At 37.3% G+C, this 21,769-nt stretch overlaps 1 protein-coding gene and 2 non-coding genes across 5 annotated transcripts; all 3 read left to right on the top strand.

The window, feature by feature from the left end:
* Positions 1-776: 776 nt before the first annotated feature.
* Positions 777-867, top strand: TRNAY-GUA (transfer RNA tyrosine (anticodon GUA)). The gene is given in 2 exon segments: positions 777-813; positions 832-867. It is a non-coding gene; the product is annotated as a tRNA-Tyr (tRNA).
* Positions 868-986: 119 nt separating this feature from the next.
* TRNAY-GUA (transfer RNA tyrosine (anticodon GUA)) lies at positions 987-1,080 on the top strand. Its single transcript has 2 exons — positions 987-1,023; positions 1,045-1,080. It is a non-coding gene; the product is annotated as a tRNA-Tyr (tRNA).
* A 425-nt stretch (positions 1,081-1,505) lies between these two features.
* LOC131145956 (uncharacterized) lies at positions 1,506-13,431 on the top strand. Of its 3 annotated transcripts, none has more exons than XM_058095133.1 (4): positions 1,506-1,636; positions 2,871-2,903; positions 3,958-5,589; positions 12,801-13,431. In XM_058095133.1, coding segments are annotated over exons 2-4 (2,037 nt in total). In that variant the 5' UTR covers positions 1,506-1,636; positions 2,871-2,902; the 3' UTR covers positions 13,205-13,431. The 3 variants fall into 3 exon arrangements, with proteins under 3 accessions (XP_057951116.1, XP_057951115.1, XP_057951117.1); XM_058095132.1 differs by having other exon boundaries at positions 1,531-1,636; positions 1,788-2,903; XM_058095134.1 differs by having other exon boundaries at positions 1,569-1,636; positions 2,866-2,903.
* Positions 13,432-21,769: the final 8,338 nt, after the last annotated feature.

Raw genomic sequence — 21,769 nt, 5'->3', positions numbered from 1 at the left:
AATTACCATTGAGTTGAAGCTTGAAAGTTTAATTTTTGACATGAACAAAATCAATGTTACTATTCTTATTTAATAAAAACTTAAATTTATCTCAATAATAAGTAAGAACAGAGTATTCACTGTGTAAAGCTTTCATAAGCATGACGCGATGGAAAGACATTAACACGTAAAAAGGAGTATCAGAGGTTCAATTTCAGGTAGATACATTCACGGAGCTAGCGGTACCTATGGATGGAGAAAGTTTAGTCTGTGAGTTAGCGATGACCGTAGATAGTGAGAGTTCGTTCTGTGAGTCATCGAGGACCGTAAATGATAATGAAGATGTGTCCCGAGGGTTGGGTTGATTGAACGTCCAACTGATGGATGAAAGTCATGTCTGCGTCCGGACTTTACCTTAATCAGTGAGACTTGGGGGTGGAGGACACTAATTCGTAAGTTTGGTTCCGCATCAAGGGGGTTCGAAGAGCTCGTTGGTGGTTAGAGTTCTTATGTAAAAAAAAAGAAAAAAAAAATTCACTTTGTTACCATATTTTCGCCAAAGTAATTTCTAAGTAAAATACTTCTATTTCATGACACACAAACAACAAAACCCAATTTTCAAATGGACACTAAAATTCATAAAGCTCCAATCCGCATGGCGGCACGGGCCAAAATAAAGGAGTCAAATTTGAGGCCGTGGCGTCTATGGCATGCTTTGCATTGGATTGGTCCTGTAGCTGTATCATTCATAACAGTTAGCCAATGAGAAATATAGCACAGTTCCCAACGTCAAGCATCCGACCTTAGCTCAGTTGGTAGAGCGGAGGACTGTAGTTGGTTACACTGTTAGCCATCCTTAGGTCGCTGGTTCGAATCCGGCAGGTCGGATATATATTTTTTTTCTGTGTTTCGACTGTTTTCGTATCATTTACTTTGGCTCTTTTTTAGTTTTAAACGCCTACTTTCAATTGAAAAGATAAAAAGTTATGCACAGAGTCAATGCAACTCCGACCTTAGCTCAGTTGGTAGAGCGGAGGACTGTAGTGGGTCACAAACCCGGAAGCTATCCTTAGGTCGCTGGTTCGATTCCGGCAGGTCGGAAGGCTTTTCATTTTGGTCATCTTTTGAATTTCGAGGCCAGCGGAAAAAATTAAGTTTCTTTTAATATTTCCTAAGCTACAATTACTCAAATCAAAGTGGCGCAGCGGAAGCGTGGTGGGCCCATAACCCACAGGTCCCAGGATCGAAACCTGGCTCTGATAAGTTTACAGTGAAGGCTTCCCTGTGTTTCTTTTCTTTTTTCCCGTTTACCCAGCTCAAACGACGTCGTTCGGATGCGTCGCAACGACGTCGCCTCATCTCCTCCATTGCTCCGCAAACGCAACAGAGCCCAGATTTTGCCAATATATCGGCGAGATATCGCCCCGGAAGAAGTTAAAATCGCCTAAAAGCAAATTGAAAAGTAAAGATAAAAGAGAAATAAAAATAAAAATATTTAAAAACGGAAAAAAAAGAAATGGACCCTTGCTCGAAACGAAGACGAAGGAGATGACAAAAACCCTAACCCCTCAAAATATCGCGATAAATCGATAATTCCTGAATCTGCAGCCTCCGTTTTTCTCTCCGTCGAGAAGATCAATCTCTCCCTTCTTTCTCTGTAAGTCCCCAATGATTTTCTCGCTATTTTCTCTCCGATTTCCTTTCTTCGATTCTTTGAACTTTTCCGTTTTGCTTTCGTTTCTTTCTGTTTTTAAAAAATCAAAGCTGTTTTCTTTGCTTTTGGAAGCATTTTGATGTCGAGTTAGCAGAAATTTTATGTTAGGTTTGGTGCAGCAATGGTGCAGAGTGTGGAATATTTATTTACTAATTTGTCGATGGCGTCGAAGGATTTATACTCTGTTTGGCTGCCGAGAAAGCGGAGTAAAAGTAGAGAAAAAAAACTAGAAGTTTACACTTTTACTTCCTGTTCAATTGTACTCTCGGCCGTCTTCTCGGCTGGTGGCTGCCAAACGAAGTATTAATGTTTTAATTGAGTCAGAAATGCAGCTGCTTTTTTTTTGCTCTTTTTTTTTAATTTCCTATGACTATATGAGAGAGATAGAGAGAGTTTGGCTACTGTTCTTTATGGGATAAATCTCATTGAGCTTGGTGAACAGTGTAACTTATGCATTCTTAGGGAAATTGAATTCTTGAGATTTAATTGAAAGTACTGGATTATATCGCAAATTCATTGGCATCTATTTTTTCAAAAACTTGAATTTACTAAACTTGCCCAAATGCTCTGGAGTCGGAACCTGTGTGGCATAAGCTTCAAAATTGGATTAACATGTCATTTAAAGATTATATATGCTGCAGGTTTTTTATTCATTCATGTATTTCTTTTTAATTTCACTGTTCTTTTTTTTTTTTTTCGCTTGCTCAAGCTGTAAATAAAATGATGCATTGTTATTTTGATTCTGACTCTCCTTCATAAAGGATCTTGGAGGTTGGAAATTATAAATCATTTTTGTGCATTCCTCAAGTTGAAGCATTTTCTTTTGTTTATGCTGGCTTAGACATTATCCTTCATATGAAATACACAGCATTCTTAATTGTATGCTGAAGCTTATTGCTCTTTCTGTTAATTGACATGAGCCAGACTTATTGCAGTTTGTGTGGATTAATGTTAATTCACTATGTAATCATTTGCTTACCATCTAATTCAATTATTACCATTTTGCACGGGATTGTCTCGCTGGAGCTGCCTCCATGCTTTTTTCCAAAGTTGATTGATACATTCATTTTAAGCACTACCATTTTCCAGTATATTGATTTTGATTCTTGTGGGAGTTCATGCTCTACATTTGTTATGTGGACTTCTTACAAATGTTGGTTGATCTTCGCTAGGACAGAGAAAAGAGGGGATAACGTTTCCTGTATCATCAGTAAGTCCATGCTTCTTACTGTTTAATAAATTAATGTCGAAAACGTTATCTATGCCAAATTTCGTTGATCAAGTGTATTCTGATTTAAATTCTGACGATAGATGTTAAATCTAACTTTGGATCATTGCACTCATGTGTTTTTACTCTGAAAGCAATTACCTGTTTAAAAGTTAGAAACTTAAGATTGTGTTTGGTAGCATGGATTTCGGGGCCTTAGATTTAGATTTGTGTGGATTTGGATGAAATTCATTCAATTTTGTACTGCATTTTGTCTGAATCCGCACAAATATGAATACAAGTTCCCAATTCCAAGCTCCCAGAGATGGGGTAGGAGCTCTTGGAATTGATTTGCTTCGATTACAAACTCATAGAAGTTATATACAAGGCCACTCTATAGTCTACACAGAGTCTGTACAATAACCATGGTTAAGAAGTAGTTCATTCTTTCTCATAATTATGTAGAATGAAAATATTTGTTTCTAGCATGAAAAGGTGTAGAAGTAGTCCTAAAATAAATTGGAATGAGGTAGAGACCCTTAATCTTGTAGAAGAAAATGCTCTCAATTGGGTGAATTTGAGAAAAAGAATTCATGTAGCCGACCCCACCTAGCGGGACTTAGCTTATTGTTGTTGTAGTAGTTTATGTAGAATGAAAATATTTATAAAACAACCATTTCAAATTATTTCAAAATAACATATTTTGGAAACAAGCCTAATTTAATGGCTTGAGCTTGTTTGTATGTCAAACCAAGTTCAAGGATATCAGTATTGTTAAAAAAAAACCAAGCCCGAACTTTTACAGCCATAAGCCAAGCTTCTGCCATTCTCTTTAATGGTGCAGAGCACACTTAGATATGTTCATCTCTTTTACATACTCAGAATCAGAATTATTCCGTGTATTCTATTGGAAGGATAACTTCCTGCATGAATTTAATCAAGTTTCTCTTGGAAGTTTGTTTTTGAGGTCAAATATAATGAAAATAAAGAAAAAAAACTATTAACAGCCAAATGTATTTATGAAAAATATTGATATATTCTATTTATTTTCTGGCAGTGGTTCGGGAAAAAGATATTTGTTGGGAATATGCTGAGAAGTTAGATGGGAACAAGGTGAGGTGCAAGTTCTGCCTTAGAATTTTGAATGGTGGCATTAGTAGACTAAAGCATCATCTATCTCGGCTTCCTAGCAAAGGTGTAAACCCATGCAGCAAAGTAAGGGATGATGTTACTGATAAAGTAAGGGCTATAATAGCATTAAAGGAAGATGGAAAAGAATCTTCTGGTACTAAGAAGACAAAGCCAACGGAAACTAAATCTGTTGGAAATTTCTCTGCAAGTAAGGCTCTTGTATCTGTGGAGCCCACATCCCCCATTACTAAAGTTTTCCCTCCTATCACAACAGTTGAACCTTGCTCTCTAAGTGATCAAGAAAATGCAGAGAGAAGTATTGCTCTGTTCTTTTTTGAAAATAAGCTGGATTTTAGTGTAGCCCGCTCTTCGTCATATCAGCTAATGATTGATGCAGTAGGAAAGTGTGGTCATGGTTTTAGAGGACCATCTCCTGAAACCCTAAAGACTACATGGTTGGAAAGAATTAAGTCTGAAGTGAGCCTACAATCAAAAGATATTGAGAAGGAATGGTCTACCACAGGATGTACCATCATTGCAGACACATGGACAGACAACAAGTCAAGAGCTTTAATTAATTTTTTAGTTTCATCGCCTTCCAGAACCTTTTTCCACAAATCTGTTGATGCATCCTCATATTTTAAGAACACAAAATGCCTTGCTGATCTAATTGACTCTGTCATTCAAGATTTTGGCCCTGAAAATGTAGTGCAAATAATCATGGACAGCACCCTCAACTATCCTGGTATAGTAAACCATATTTTGCAGAACTATGGAACCATTTTTGTCTCGCCTTGTGCGTCTCAATGTTTGAATGTAATCTTGGATGACTTTTCTAAGATAGACTGGGTGAACAGATGTATCATACAAGCACAGACAATTTCAAAGTTTATATACAATAATGCATCAATGCTTGATCTGATGAAAAAGTTCACTGGGGGACAGGAACTCATTAGGACTGGTATCACAAAGTCCGTTTCCAACTTTCTCTCGTTGCAATCTCTCCTGAAGCAAAAGTCAAGATTGAAGCATATGTTCAATAGTCCTGAATATTCTGCAAACTCCTTGTACACAAGTAAACCGCAGAGCATATCCTGTATTGCCATTCTTGATGATAGTGATTTCTGGAGGGCAGTGGATGAGAGTGTGGCCATTTCTGAGCCTTTCTTGAAAGTGTTGAGGGAAGTATCTGGGGGAAAGCCTGCTGTGGGGTATATATATGAATTGATGACCAGGGCCAAGGAATCAATAAGGACATACTACATTATGGACGAACATAAATGCAAGACATTTCTAGATATAGTAGACGGAAGGTGGCAGAATCTGCTCCATTCACCTCTGCATGCGGCGGCAGCATTTTTGAACCCCAGTATTCAATATAATCCAGAAACCAAGTATATTGGATCTATAAAAGAAGACTTTTTCAAAGTTCTGGAGAAACTACTACCAATTCCTGAAATGAGGCGTGACATTACCAATCAAATTTTTTTATTTACAAGAGCAAGTGGGATGTTTGGTTGCAACCTAGCTAGGGAGGCACGTGATACAGTCCCCCCTGGTATGTATTACAAATTTGTACCCTACGTATTATATGTGATAGTGAAACTTTGGACAAGAAACACTTCATACACTTCCCCTTGCTGCATATCAGTGTAAATCCCAATTGTGGTACAAAGTGGTTCTCCTCAATCTGGCCAAATGTTCTAAGCTGAGTGAAACTGCCACTAGAACCTCAGTTCTATGAGGACCATGTAGTTGCAACTTGGATATTCCAGGACTACCTGTTCCATTATGATAAAATTTTTGAATTGACCTGATAGAAAATCAATTCTTATAAAATTAGAATATTATTTTCCACCAAACTTGGGATTGTTGACATCATATTTTTCCTCTTTTGCTGAGAGAAAAGCTGAAATTTGGAATAACTGTTAATATGTTTGACAACTTCCACAATTATCACAGAAATTTTTTTTATAGAAACTAAAATGATTAATTTTTCAATTTTCACTTAGATTTTTTGGGGTCTATGATTACTAACTTTATCAGACTTGTTATGCCTTATTGGTGATTTGGATACGTGATCTGTTTCTATATAAGTATTCAAAAGCAAAGAAAAATTGATGTAGTATCTTGGGTATTGTTAAGATTTGATTAAAATGAATGAACTAACTTGAAGATAGGTCTCTCCCTCTATTTATAATACAAATTAAATACATTTTAATAACAACAATACCGTTACTAACTCTCACTAATTAACATATTGACACACTCAATAATAATCATAATAATTTTAAAAGATATATATAACCTCTAACGGTCCCCTTCAAGCTGGAGCATAAATGTCATAAGCTCTTAGCTTGTTACAAATGAATTAAACACGAGCACCCCCCAATGCTTTGGTAAAAAAAAAATCAGCAAGCTTCATGTACGACTTCACATGAGCGGTTGTAATGAGCTTTTGCACTAGTTTCTCCTGAACAAAGTGGCAATCAACTTCAATGTGCTTCGTTCACTCATGAAAAACTGGGTAGGAGGCAATATGAAGAGTAGCTTGATTATCACACATCAATTTCATAGGCTGAGAATGCAAAAAACCTATTTTTTCCAACATGTTCTTCAACCAAACAAGTTCACATGTAGTGAGAGCCATAGCTCTATATTTTGAATCAGTACTTGACCTTGCCACCACAGTTTGTTTCTTACTTTTCCAAGAATCCAAATTACCACCAGCCAAGATATAGTACTCGGTGGTGGATCTATGATCAAAAGGCAATCCAACCCAATCTGCTTTTTTATATCCATGGATATAAGTGTGATACTGATCACGACATAAAAGACCTCTCCTAGGTGCACCTTTGAGATATCTCAAGATGGGAATTACTACATCTCAATGGCTTGTCCTCGGAGAATCTAGAAATTGACTCACAACACTTATTGCAAAAGATATATCCGGCCAAGCAACTGTGAGATAATTCAACTTTCCAACAAGTCTCTGGTATTGTTTAGGATTAGTTAGCAAATCATCCATATCCGACATTAATTTGCTGTTAGGATCCATGGGTGTATCAACCGATTTAGATCCCAACAAGCCAGTTTCATCAAACAGATCAAGAACATACTTCCTTTATGATACGATAGTTCCGATACAAAATCTAGATACTTCTACACCCAATAAGTATTTCAATGGTCCCAAATCTTTGATCTAAAGCTTAGTTTGTATAAAAAGTTTGAGACTTTGAATACCTTTATCATCATCACTTGTAATAACAATATCATCCACATAAATAACAAGAAGGATCCTATCCGATGGAGTATGACGATAAAACGCAGAATGATCCACATCACACTTTTGAAGACCAAACTCAAGTACTACAACACTGAAACGACCAAACTGTGCTTTAAGAGATTGTTTTAAACCATATAAAGCTTTCTTAAGCCAACACACTAAGCCTAACTCCCCTTGAGCAACAAACCTAGGTGGTTGCTCCATATAAACATCCTCCTCAAGGTCACCATGCAAGAAGACATTTTTCACATCTAGTTGATGTAGAGGCTAGTAACGAGTCGTAGCCAATGAGATGAGCAGACGTATTGATGTAAATTTGGCAATCGGAGAAAAAGTATCATAATAATCTAGACCATACACCTGAGTGTATCCCTTAGCAACAAGACAGACCTTTGGACGAACTAGAGAACCATTAAAGTTGACTTTCATAGTGTAAACCTAGCGACAACCTACCACAAACTTGTCAGGAGGACGAGGTATCAAATCCAAAGTACCATTGTCATGTAAAGCATTCATCTCTTCAATCATAGCATCCCTCCATCCTAAATGGGCTAAGGCTTCCAAAACAGATTTAGGAAGGATGGTAGATGATAAAGCAGTGACAAAACAATAATAGGAGGGTGATAGGAGTCATAAGAAACATAGTTGGAAATGGGGTGTTGAGTACATGTGCGTTTACCTTTCCGAACAACAATAGGTGGATCAAAATCATGGAAAGTATGATCATCGGACAAGGAAACCAAAGGTGTGGTAGTAGAAACTAGAGGGACTCTCTTTCTTGGAGCTGCTATCGTGAATACACCTGCAAATTAGGATGATCAAGGCGATGAGAAAGACTCAACTCCATGGATACTCAGATGGTTGGTTAGGCAAGGACAACAATGTAGAATATAAAAGATTAGGCAAAGGAAGAGACTTATTGAGCTTAGAAGCGTTGATGGAGGACGGTTCTAAGAAGCCTTAGTCCTACGGTTGACCCTCTTTGTAGCACACACACAATATCACAATCTATGGGAAGAAATGAATCAACCAAGCATGAACATCACAAACATATTTGAAAACGTATATGATTTGGTTAGAAACCCTTAGTTGATCATTTCGTTCAAGTAATCAAGTTCACTTAAAACATGTTATATTAAAAGTCCGAGATCACAAGTCCTAGCATACGTATCAAATATACCTAAGCACAGTACTAGCAAGCATGTTCATGCTGAAAATCTAGGAAGATTCAAAGAGAATGAATAAGGTTTTTCAATCAAGCATTTGGGTAGAAAATTTAGGAAGATTCAAAGAGAATAAATAAGGTTTTTTAATCAAGTATTTGGGTTGAGTTTCAAGGCTTACAAGGTACCTTTAGGGGCTGTATTAGATGGTCACAAACAAGGAATTGAAACGAGCTTACCAAATTATTGGAATGACAAACACCAAGACACACAAATACTCGATTCACACCATGAATAAGCTTGTTGATCCTTCGAAATCTTGAGACAAGAATGAATCTTGAGTAAGGTTGTGGCTGTGGGCTATGAAAGTAGTGTGGAATGATGATGTTGATGTTGCCATGGTCTCTCACCACTCAATCTCCGAGGAGACGGAATGTAGTGTCACACTACTCACTCACAAGGAGAGGAACAAAATTCACAAGTCGAAGAAAAGGCTTCTTTTTAATTGATAATGCAATGATCTTTACAATACAAGTGATGCCATATTTATAGCCTTACACGAGCTTGCACAGGACTAGCACATGACTTCTTAAGAGATTTAAAGAAAATACAAAAGTAAAATAAAGAAGGCAAGACACTTTGACTTGCAAGTTGTCATCCTCTTAGCTTCCAAGAGAAGCTGCAATTGTTGCAAATAAAGTTCACATCTAATGGCGGACTTCGGGTGGTCGTCCACGTGTGACAATATCCGTGAAAGATACTCAATGTGCATGTTGATCTCCATCAAGCACTCAGTGACTGGTTGTAGTAAGGTGTAGACTCAAAGAAGATAACATCAAAAGAAACAAAGAAGAGATGCAGCATAGGGCTAAAACAACAATATCCCTTTTGAGTATATGAGTAGCCTAGAAAGACACATTTTATAACACAAAGATCCAACTTATTCAACCCAAGAGTTAGTTGATGAACAAAGGACACACACCCAAATATATGAGGAGGGAGAGAATATAAAGGTAAATTAGGAAAAAGAATGGAGTAGGGAGTTTTACAACTAAGAACAGAGGATGTTAATCAGATAATAAGCAAAAAGTACAAAATCACTCCAAAACACTTTAGGTACATGCATTTGATAAAGTAAAGTGCGAGTGATTTCAAGAAGATGTCTATTTTTCCACTTTGCAACCCCGTTTTGTTGAGGAGTGTGGGCATAGGATGATTGATGAATAATACCAAATTGAGTCATATAAGTAGTGAATTGTGCACTGAAAAACTCTTTAGCGTTATCACTTCAAAGTATTCGAATTGGAAAAACCAAATTGAGTCTTTATTTCAAAACAAAAGACACAAAATACATGAAATAACTTAGAACGATATTTTATTAAATATAACCAAGTCATTCTTGAATAATCATCCACAAAGATCACTAAGTACCGGAAACCCAACTTGGGCACCCTACTAGGATCCCAGACATGTGAATGAAGTAACATAAAAGGGCTTGTAGCCTGTTTATTGACTTAGGAAGCGAAAGAAACATGATAGTGCTTTCTCAACTGACAAGACTCACAAACGAGACTAGAAACAGAACTCAAACTAGGAACAAGACATTTTAACTTTTCCAATAAAGGATGACCCAGGCGACAATGAATTTGGAAAGGTGTGGCAGCAGTAGTGCAGGCAGTAGAAGGAGATAGCAACTCAAAGTGATAGAGTCCACTAGCTTCACGCCCTTCGCCAATCTTCTTCAAATCCTGAATAACTACATAATTAGGAAAGAATGTCCCTGAACAATTGATGGATTTAGTAATTTTGCTAATGGGCATAAGATTGATAGGAAATTTGGGCATATATAAAACCGAAGGAAGAGAAATAGAAGAAGTGAGATTTACAGTCTTAATTCCCTTGATTGCAGTAGTGGATCCATCAACAAGACACAAGGTAAATTTTTAGGACATTGAAGAGTGGAGAAAATGCTAGTTTTACCTATGATATGATCGGTGGCAGCAGAGTGGATGACCCAAGGATTGGGAGGAGAAGTACTGGATGATAAATATACTGTGTGCTTACCTGTTTGGGCAAGAGATGCAATGGGAAGAGAAGCTTCTTGTGACGCTTGATACTGTTGGAACTTGGAATACTCTTCCTATGACATAGAGACAGTACATTGCCCTCCACTCGACCCCAAAGGTGAGGAGTCGGTGGTGGCTACATGGCTGCCTCCAAAGGTGTGAAGTCAGTGGTGGCTGCATTGGCAACACGTGAAATTCTGACGTGAAGATCCCAGCACTGCTTAATAGTATGATTATTCCGTCCACAATGAGTGCACTTGCAAGGAGTATCTCTGCCTTGTGTGTCTGTACCACCATGACTACTCGAACCACTGCAATAACTTTTGCGGTTGTTTGGTAGAAAACTAGAATCATTCTGTGTAGCAAAGGCTGTCCTCTCAGAGCCAAATGCAAGAGCTGGAGAATGCGTGCTAAAGGAAGCATGAAGGACATGAGAATAAACATCAGCAAATGATGGCAGCTTGGCACTACTCAGTATTTGGGACTGAATTGCCTCAAACTCTGGTCTTAAGCCTACTAGAACACAAAGAACTATCATCTGCTCCCTCTGCTTCCGCATCTCACGAACATGGGCAGTTGTAGGTTGCACGACGTTAAGCTCCTCATGAATACGCTTCATCTCTCCAAAATAATCTGCATTGCTCCTATCTCCTTCTTGTAACTGAAAGTACTTCTGGGATAAATCATACGTACATGTAATGTTACTAGAGTATAGCAATTTGACATAATCCCAAATCTCCTTGCACGTATCTAGATGCATACATATCTGTGCAATCTGTGGCTCCATCAAATTCCATAAAAGGGAAACAATTGAGGCATCTTCCTGAACCCACATGTCTTTCTCTTCTCATCAGAAGAATCAGATTGGAGCAAGAAATAAATCTGAACAGCTTTAGACCATTGAACATAGTTCTTTTCATATAACTTTTGAGTCGTTATTTGCGGCAGTGATGTAGGAAACAAATTTTTGGGATTCATAGATTCCATCCAACACTCACAAATCAGTAATCACACCAAAACAAGAAGAACAATCAAAACTAATTGGGGACAATCACAAACTATGTGAAGAACGGACACAATGACGGACGAGGTCAACAACTCACCAATGGATATAGCACTGCCACGACACTCACAAATCAACAGCCACACTATAAACAAGTAGAAAAATCAACAATAAGAACAATCACAAACCATGTGAAGCACTGACGCAACCACGGACGAGGTGAACAACCCACCGATGGATATAGCACTGCCCCAGCCTCAAAACTGAACATATGAACACTGCCACGACTCCAAAAAATTCACAAGGAAGCTTTCACAAACCCTGAACAGAAATTAACGGAATACCGCGAGTGCATGATCGAAAAAGGTTGAATTTTTTAGCAAAAACTGACCTAACTGCTTGATAATATAGTCTAAAGAAGGAATTAGAGCATGGCAGAAGGAAAAAAAAAGAAAAAAAGTGGCCGGAACTTCACTCATGCGCCGACGCATGAAGTCGGCCTTGCTGGCATTTGGCCGGCGTGTGGGGGTGTGTGGAGTGCCCCCTGGCGATGGTGGATCTGGGAAGAACAGCCGCAGGAATGGTGTTTTCCGGTGACGGCTGAGGGAAATAGGGTTTAGATAGGATCGTGCTTTGATATCATGTTAAGATTTGATTGAAGTGAATGACCTAACTTGAAGATAGGTCTCTCTCTATTTCTAACACAAATTAAATACATTCTAATGACAATAATAACCTCACTAACTCTCACTAATTAACATACTAACACACTCAATAATCCCCAGACCCCGCAAACGCGGGAGCTTTGTGCACCAGGCTGCCCTTTTTTACACTCAATAATAATAATAGTAAAAGACATTTATAACCTAACCTCTAATAAGTATAATACACAATCTTGTGCTGTTGTGGTGGTGCTGCTGTCATGTTGGACAGAAGTCACATAGCTATCAAATTGCTAAAACACCTTTCTTTTTTAGTTACACATCTGTATACTGAGACTCATGCATTAGTGAGCATTAGGATTTAACTGTTGTCTTGGCCAGTCATCTGTCAGACACTCTTTGAGTCTTGCCTAATATACAAGATCAAAACCCTAATAAACAGGAGAGAAGTTTCGTCAGGAAAACTGCATTTGGACCAAAAAAATAAGAGTGAGAGAAGGTCATGTGTACATGTGCATGCGTTTTCCTGTGGATTCTGTAGCATTTTTTTTGTTATGAATTTTGAAATGCATGATGAATAATCTTGTAGGGCTTTGGTGGGAGCAGTATGGTGATTCTGCGCCTGTGTTGCAACGTGTTGCTGTTAGGATACTTAGTCAAGTTTGCAGCACTTCTACCTTTGAGAGGCACTGGAGCACATTCCAGCAAATCCACTCAGAGAAACGCAATAAGATTGATAAAGAAGCACTGAATGACCTTGTCTATATAAATTACAACCTCAAGTTAGCAAAACAGATGAGAACAAAGTCAGAATCTGATCCTGTACAATTTGATGACATTGATATGACTTCAGAGTGGGTGGAGGAGACTGAAAACCCAAGCCCAACCCAATGGCTCGATCGATTTGGTTCTGCTTTGGATGGTAGTGACTTGAATGCGAGACAGTTTAATGCTGCTATATTTGGGCCGAACGATCACATATTTGGTTTGTGATGGTTCAAGGCTAAATTCCTCATGTTGTGTATTGTAAGTGTACCATGTAAATTTTATGCTCCCAGAATGCCGTGTTCTGTAGATGTTTGTGCAACATTCTTCCTCTTAGTACTAGTATGTTAGGGAAATTTGTAGCAGTTGCTTCATTACTGTCTTGCCTCCTGTAAGTAATTGAAAATGTTGCAATGACATATGGAGTCTATCAATTCTAGTAATACCTTTGCTCAGAGTTTCCTCCTAGATTATGATATCAAAGACGAGGAACCTTATATATGGAAGATAAACTATAAGAACGAGAGAGAGGGTGGGAATTTCTTGTTTTCTGATGTACCATTTTATTATGAAAGTTTGTTAAGTTCTAGGTTCTTCTCAAGTTTCCAGATTTTGTAATGATAATTTCTCTTTTAGAGACTTTGGCTGCCCTTCAGGTTTCCCCAACACTTGTACTTGGATGCATAAACATTTTCAGCATGTTTGATCAATGGTCATTGCCAAAAAATTTAAGCCTTTTCTTTTGAAGCAATACTACTCCGTTTGGTTGGAGAGAAGTGCCAAAAGGAGAGAAGTTGTGAGAAGAGAAAAAGAAGTAATGGGAGAAAAGAAATGAAGAGAAAAGAGAAATATATATATATATAGTTTCTTTTATTTTTAGTGAGAATTGAGAGAAGCCGAACAAGAGGGAAAATAAGAGAGGAGTTAATTTGAGAAATATAATTTTCATTTTTCATTTCATTTTTTTCAAATAATCATAAAAAGATCACATCATTTTTCTAAAAAGTATATTTGTATATTTTTTTATCCTTTTTTTTTTTCTAATAAAGCAAATCAAACAAGAGGCCGGACTTGAGAAAAATTCAATGACTCATCTAGTTATGGAAAATAATTTTTGTTTCTCATTTTAATTTTTCAATAATTATAAAAAAAATAAAAAAAGTTGACTAAATTTTTAGTTTTCCAACTTTTGTATAAAATAAATGAATAATAATAAAATGTTTTGACTTGGGAAAATATTTTTACATTTTATTTTTCATTTTTTAAATAAACAAAAATATCATCCTGTTTCAAATTTTCTAAATTTATATAAGAAAGTTTGAAAGCCTCTTTTTATTATTTTCTCAAATTTTGATCTCTTACTTTGCTATGAGTATGAAATCCGAATGTTGGACTTTGATATGTATAAATTATCTATTGAATTTTTCCAATTCTTTGTAAATTAAATTCAAACCCCCAAAACTATGATTTCATATACTACCTAACTTGTCTTTTTGTGATTGTTTTGAATTCTACAAATAAAAAAAATAAAAAATCATTTTGCACAACTAAGCAAACTGTTTATTTCTAAATTTTTAATACGAATTTTGAAAAATTTAAAAATAAGATAAATTGTTATAATTCTTTAGAAAACTAAAAATGAAAAAAAAAATTCACAATTAAATGTGTCCTAATTTCTCTTCAATCAACCGGACAGTAAACGAAATATCTACACAATCTCAATCCAATTACTAATGTCACATAGTAGATTTTCCCTAACCTATAGTTTAAACAATATAGGAGCACAAGGAAAAAAAACTATGATTGTGCATTTTGTTAGTATTTTTGGTAATCATCCATCTTCGTGATATTTTTTTTTGGGGGTGCTCCTATAGGTATGATCATATCAAGTTACACTCACTCTCGCATTAGGTTTTAGCTACACAGAAAGACAATCCATATCTAATCTCATACTTTTAATTTTTTTTTTTTTTAAGATTTAAATATGAAACCTCTAATAAGTGTAGAAGAACAAGTCAATGAGACCTGTTCATCCGTAGAAGACTCCTCCTTATCCTCATCTGCTTCCAATAATTCCATTAACCCTGCTACTGCCCCATCCCTCCCCCCCTCTAATGAAATTGATGCTCCTCATCCTAGCACGGGTGCTATTATTAAAATTCCCAATCCTCAATATGATCAATGGCTTCGTCAGGATTCTTTAGTCCTAGCCACCATCAATACTTCGCTCACTGAAGATGTTCTCACTCAAGTCATGTCTTATACAACCTCTCGTGAGGTCTGGCTTGCACTTGAACGAAATTTTTCTTCACTTTCCCGTGCTATAGCAATTCAGATTCGCACTCAGCTGGCAAATGCTAGAAAAGGCGCTATGTCTGCCAATGCATATTTTCTCTCCATCAAGCGAATGGCTGATGAGCTAGCTCTTGCTGGAAAGCCACTCAAATGTGATGACATAATCACCTATGTGCTTGTGGGACTTGGCCAGGATTTTGATTCCTTGGCTTCAACAATTACTTCTCGATATGATCCTATCACCTTGGAGGAACTTTCTCACTGCTTCTCATCTGTGAGTCACGAATAAATCATAATAATCAGTTCCTTCAAGCTACTGCCTCTATAAACATGGCCACCAAGCAACCTAAATAGCAATATTACTCCACCTTTCAGTCGGCTGTAAATTTTTAGCCTTCTAACTGTGGTCATGGGGGCTACTGCGGTAGAGGACGTGGTAGTCGTTCCAACTCTCGTGATCCGAAAACTCGGTTATTTTGACGACCTGCTTATTTTCCCATTTTTTTTTTAATAACATCAATATCACATATCTCATATTCCAGTTCAGCAAATCATAATCCACCTGGACCCGTGGGTACTAGGGATACATCAGAACAACCAACGGAAGCTTAGGCAACAGGAAACATACAATCATATACATCTCAATATCATATATCACAATATACCAGAGTCACTACAATCACTGTATTTCAATATATACATCCCAAAAATCATATCTAGGGACATTTCCCACAAAATCTAATTGTCCTTACAAAACTTACCCTTCAAAAAGAGCAAACAACAGCTCTAGATTAGCGGAGCTTTTCCCGCTCTCCTATCTGGGCTCCTGGAAAGTTTATAAAGTTTAGGGGTGAGACATCTCTTAGTAAGGGAAATAAACTAATACCAGTGTGTGGCAACATAAGTATATCGTGTTATACATATACCATACATAACATATCCAACAACTGTATGTCAAATCTGGGAAAACATATATATATCAAAACATGGCAGAACATACCGCATTTTCATAACATATCTCATCTCATATCATAATAATAATAACATAAAAACATCCTGGTAGGTTAGCTAGTTGTTGTCATGTATGACCCTCACATGACTGGGTTGTGTGACTCGAAGGCGGGACCTGACAATGGTTGGCCGACCACTGCCAAGTCAAATGTACAGTCTGTAAGTCCGATGGGTCTGCTTGACCTGGTCCGTACACTAGGGGCGATCACACACACTTCTTAAAAACCACATCGACCATCAAATCTCACACCACTCCGTACAACGGAGTTAACACAAATATCATGATCACGAAGACCATGGATACATAGCAACGGTACCGTGCAAGTGCTAGCCTATACCAAGCCAATCAGGTTCTGATATCATATAGTATATACTGAAACTGTGATACATGGATATCTCATATCATAAATTTTCATATCATTTTGCATATATATATATATATGTGTGTGTGTGTGTGTGTGTGTGTGTGTGTGTGTGTCGGAAAAATCATCAGCCCGTACGCCGGTATTTCATATTTTATCATAGCTCGGCTTGTACACCAACAATCATAGCACAGCTCGTACGTTGGCAATCACATTCATAACTCGGCCCGTACGCCGGCAAATCACATCATAGTACAGCCTGTACGCTGACAAATCACACCCATAGCATGGCCTGTATGCCAGAAAATCATATCATAGCACAGCCCATACACCGGCAAATCACACACATAACACAGCTCGTACGCCGGCAAAATACATAAAAAAAATCTCGGCCCGTACGCCGGTTTTCCATTATGAAAATCCATATCATTCACACATTCCCAGAAAACAGTATTCATAACAATTTATACTCATGCCACACTAACAGATTTTCACATATTCCACATACCATCATTTTCAATAGTATTTTTTCCAAATATATAAATCATATATAAATATATTATTTGATGAAATCAGATGCTATATATACATATACATTTCCTTAAAAAGAACTAGTTTAGTTTCTCCCCTTACCTGATTCCTGAAAAGCCCATAAGAAAATCTATCGCGCTACCACAGGATTCTCAACTCAACACCCTGGAAATAATATTTCCTAGAACTAAAGTTCAGTATTTCTAAGTGTATAACACTTTTATCAACTGTCAAAAATCTAAATATTGAGTAGAAAGCCTTACCCTAAATTTGAGATTGTTTCCACCTTACTTTCACCAATGATCCGCTCCGGCAGATTTGGAGAGAATTTTCCCAGGAGCGTCGTGGTGACTTTGGATTGTCGATCCAGCGAAGATCCGGCTCGAAATCGACGAAAGAGAGAGAGAGAGGACGAAGGGGAGAGAGAGAGGAGAGAGATTTCTTACTTATGAAGTAAATTTCTGGATTTTTTTGTATATATATAGAACAAGCTTCGTCGACGAAACACGTCATTCGTTGACAAATCCTTTAATGCTTTCGTCGATGAAATTCAATCCTAGTCGACGAAATTCAGTCGGCTCAAACCCCCTCTCGGTATTTCCTCGTCGACGAAGTCTACTGCCTCATTCTGTTTCATTTTCCATTCCCTTTTTTTTTATTGTTTAAATACCATTTTAAATTCGGGTCATTACAGTTATATGCCAGGTATGCTTCAAACCAAGACATACTGCCAAAAAATGCTATCATCGCTTTAATATTTCTTATCATGACTAACAAACTCCTAAAAATCAGCCGCAAGCCATGATTGCTACCAAGTATCAGCATACTGATAATGAGTGGCATCGCGACATAGGAGCCACCCATCATCTCACCAATGATGTGAATAATATTCATCTTCAAAATGAAGACTATGACAATCAATATCATATCCAGGTGGCCAATTGTGCAGGTCTGAAAATAGTGCAAAGTGGCACTTCCACTCTCTCATCTCATTCCAAGTATTTTATACTTGATCAAATTCTGCTTGTCCTAGATATTCACAAAAATCTTCTGTCTATTCAGCGTTTTTGTCTAGACAATAATGTTTTTTTTTTAATTTCATGCTTCTTTCTTCCTTGGTGAAGGATTACTTGGGGACCGTCTTGCATCGCGGACCACTCAGTAATGGTCTTTACAACTTCTTGGCTTCTCTTGCCTGTCTTTAGCCACAAGCTTTATCTAGCGTTCGTGTGTCTGCCAATATATGACCATGCTTCATTTCTAGTTATCAAAAAGTTTGTTTCATTATCTGTCCAAAATAAACGTACTTATGTTTGTTCTGAATGTCAGTGAGCCAAGAGCCACACTATGCCCTTTAAAAACATGCATGTTTCTGTTTCGAAACCATTGGAGTTAATATATTTAGATGTCTAGGGGCCAACTCCTATTTTATCCACCTCTGGTGCACGTTATTACATTAGTTTTTTGGATGATGCTACTAAATTCTTATGGCTTTTTCCCTTAAAACTCAAATCTGATGCATATCACACTTTTATATGTTTTCAAGCTACTGTAGAACACCAAATTTGATACAAAAATTAAGGCTCTCCAATCCTATTGGGGTGGTGAGTATCACATCATAACTCAATATCTACAAAATTAGAGCATTAGTCATCGAACAACCTATCCATATACGCATAAGCAAGTTGTAGCCATTTAAAGGCGTCACAGGAAAATTGTTAAACTTGGATTAGCTTTACTTGCTCACTCTAGTTTACCTAAAATGTTTTGGGAAGATGCCTTTTTGACTGTTGTTTTTATCATTAATAGATTGCCAACTCCAATTTTAAAGCATCGGTCACCATATAAAATGATACATCATCAAAAACCATATTATAATGTTTTACCTGCGCTTGTTGGCCCTATTTACATCCATACAATCAACATAAAATGGATTTTTGATCCAAAAATTGCATATTTATTGGGTATAGTGTTGGTCATCGAGGTTACAAGTGTTTAGATGTCTCTACAGGAAAAATTTTTGTGTCGCATCATGTAGTCTTTGACGAATCTCTATCCATATAAAGTCCCTGAGTCTGTTAAGCCTAATCATAAAACTGCTCCTATTGTTCTCCCACCTTGTCTAAATCTGTCACCCTCTAACTCCTTTTTTTTTTTTTTTCCGCAGGTACCAATTTTCAATCTGCAACACTGAGCCCTCTGTATATGGTCTCAACATCAAGTCATCAAATTGATCATGGTATTGCCTCGGGTTCTCCTGCTAGGGATACTACTCTACCTAAGCATGAAGATGGTCCAGCACCTCCTCCCTCACCTTCTCCACCTCGCTAGCAACATCAACATATGCACTCTATGAATACAAGAAGCAATAACAACATTCACCAGCCTAAATTAGCATGTGACTCACATATTCGATATCCTATTCCAAAAGCCCTTACAGCCACAATACAACCACAAGAAAAGGAACCAACGTGCCATTCAGAAGTAGTTAAGCATCACAATTGGTGGGAGGCTATGAATAAAGAGTTCAATGCCTTGTTGTCTAATGGAACCTGGACTTTAGTTCCTAAACCTCCTAATGCCAATCTTTTTGGATACAAATGGATGTACAAAATTAAAAGAAGAGCTAATGGTGGTATCAAACGGTTTAAAGCACGACTGGTCGCCAAAGGATTCCATCAACAGGAGGGTGCTGACTTTGGCGATACATTCAATCATGTGGTGAAACCTACCACCAATAAGGTTGGTTATGTCATTGGCAGTTTCTCGTGGTTGGCATCTCAGGTAAATTGATGTCCAAAATGCTTTCCTACATGGCTTCTTACGTGAAGATGTCAATATGGCCCAGCCTCCGGGATTCGTTCATCCTCAATTTCTGTGACATGTTTGTAAGCTGCAAAAGTCTCTTAATGGTCTTCGTCAAGCACCACGAGCATGGTTTTCTCACTTGAATGATAAGCTGTAAGTTATTGGTTTTATAGGAAGTCAGGCAGATCATTCACTCTATGTTTTTCACCATCCATTTTTATTTAATTTTTTAATTTATGTTGATGACATAATTTTAACTGGTGTTGATATACATTCCATTAACCGAGTGATAAGTTTGCTGCAGGATATATTTGCAGTAAAAGATATGGGTGAACTCAGTTTCTTTCTGGGCATTGAGGCCATCTAGGATTATCATGGTCTCTATTTATCTTAGCGGCGCTATATTCTTGATCTTATTATACGCAGTAAAATGGACAAAGCAAAGCTTTGTGTTACTCCAATGTCGACCTCACAACCCTTAACAAAATCTGACCATGTTCCTTTTCATGATCCTCATTTGTATCGGAGTGTAATTGGAGGATTGGAATATCTTTCATTTACTCGGCCTGAACTTGCTTTTGCAATCTATAAAGTTAGCAAGTATATGCAGAATCCAATGGAGCCACACTGGGCAGCTGTCAAACGCATATTGCGTTATTTGAAGGACACCATTTCTCATGCTTTACTGATAAAACCCACTAATGATCTTCAGCTTCAAACGTTTAGTGATGCATATTGGGCATACAATCGTGACGATGGAAGGTACATTGGTGCTTACTGTGTTTATTTGGGAAAAAATCTAATTTCGTGGATGATGAGTGGCATAAGTTAGAATAATTTATCACTTCTTGACTTTAAATTTTGACTTATTTTATTTATTTATTTTTGTCAACTTTAGGTCTCACTGCAATCAATTAATTTTATTGCAGATTTGTGGAGCCGCCACGCGTGAAGAAATAAAGGATGTTAAAGCCATGAAGAATCCATGCACGTGATCTTATGCACGCATCTGTTTGAATTCGTGTGTGTGTGTAAAATTTAAGAGACCTGCTATGGATGAAAAATTTTGGAAATTAAATCCGAGATTAGAATGTTCGTGGGTCGTTAGCATGAAGAGGTGTCGTGTACGTGAGGTGGAGTCCAAATCAAGACCGTGAGCGTCCGGGATTTTCATGAACACTTAAAAGATAATTTTCGAAAGCCGAGCCTTGCACGCAAAGAGAGGACGTTTTCGACACTATTTCGTAATTTATGCATAACTCTCTCATCCGACCTCCAATTCAGATGATTCAAAATGATATAAAAATCTAAGAGAACCCTCTACAACTTTCATGTTTTACATTTTGAGAAATACTTGATGCATCAAGGTCAAAATCACACCTGAATTTATCATACGCTGTTTTATGGACTATTTCGACATTATTTCGTAATCTAAGCATAACTTTCTTGTCCGAACTCCGATCGAGATAATTCAAAATGCTGTCGAAAGCTGAGGAATTTATCTACAATTTTTGTGTTTTGAGTTTTGAGAGTTACAGGCTGAAGGAAGATCAAAATTAGACTTGTGTGTCGAAAAAAGAAAAAAGGGAAGAAAAAAGAAAAGAAAAGATGAGAAAAAAATAAAAAATAAATTAAAAATAAAAGATGATTTGACCTGACCATACAGCTGGGTCCTCTTGGTGGGCTACCAGATGGTGAGGTGCGGGAATAGAATGAGAAAAAGCAAAAGGAGAAGGGACTGTGTGTGTGTGCTTGTTGGGCTGCCAAATTGAAATTTTGAAAAGTC

This window comes from Malania oleifera, chromosome 13 (assembly GCF_029873635.1).
Source record: "Malania oleifera isolate guangnan ecotype guangnan chromosome 13, ASM2987363v1, whole genome shotgun sequence".
In the NCBI taxonomy this organism is placed as follows: domain Eukaryota; kingdom Viridiplantae; phylum Streptophyta; class Magnoliopsida; order Santalales; family Ximeniaceae; genus Malania; species Malania oleifera.
Note: the sequence above shows the minus strand (reverse complement) of the source record. Positions and strands in the feature narration are given on the sequence as shown.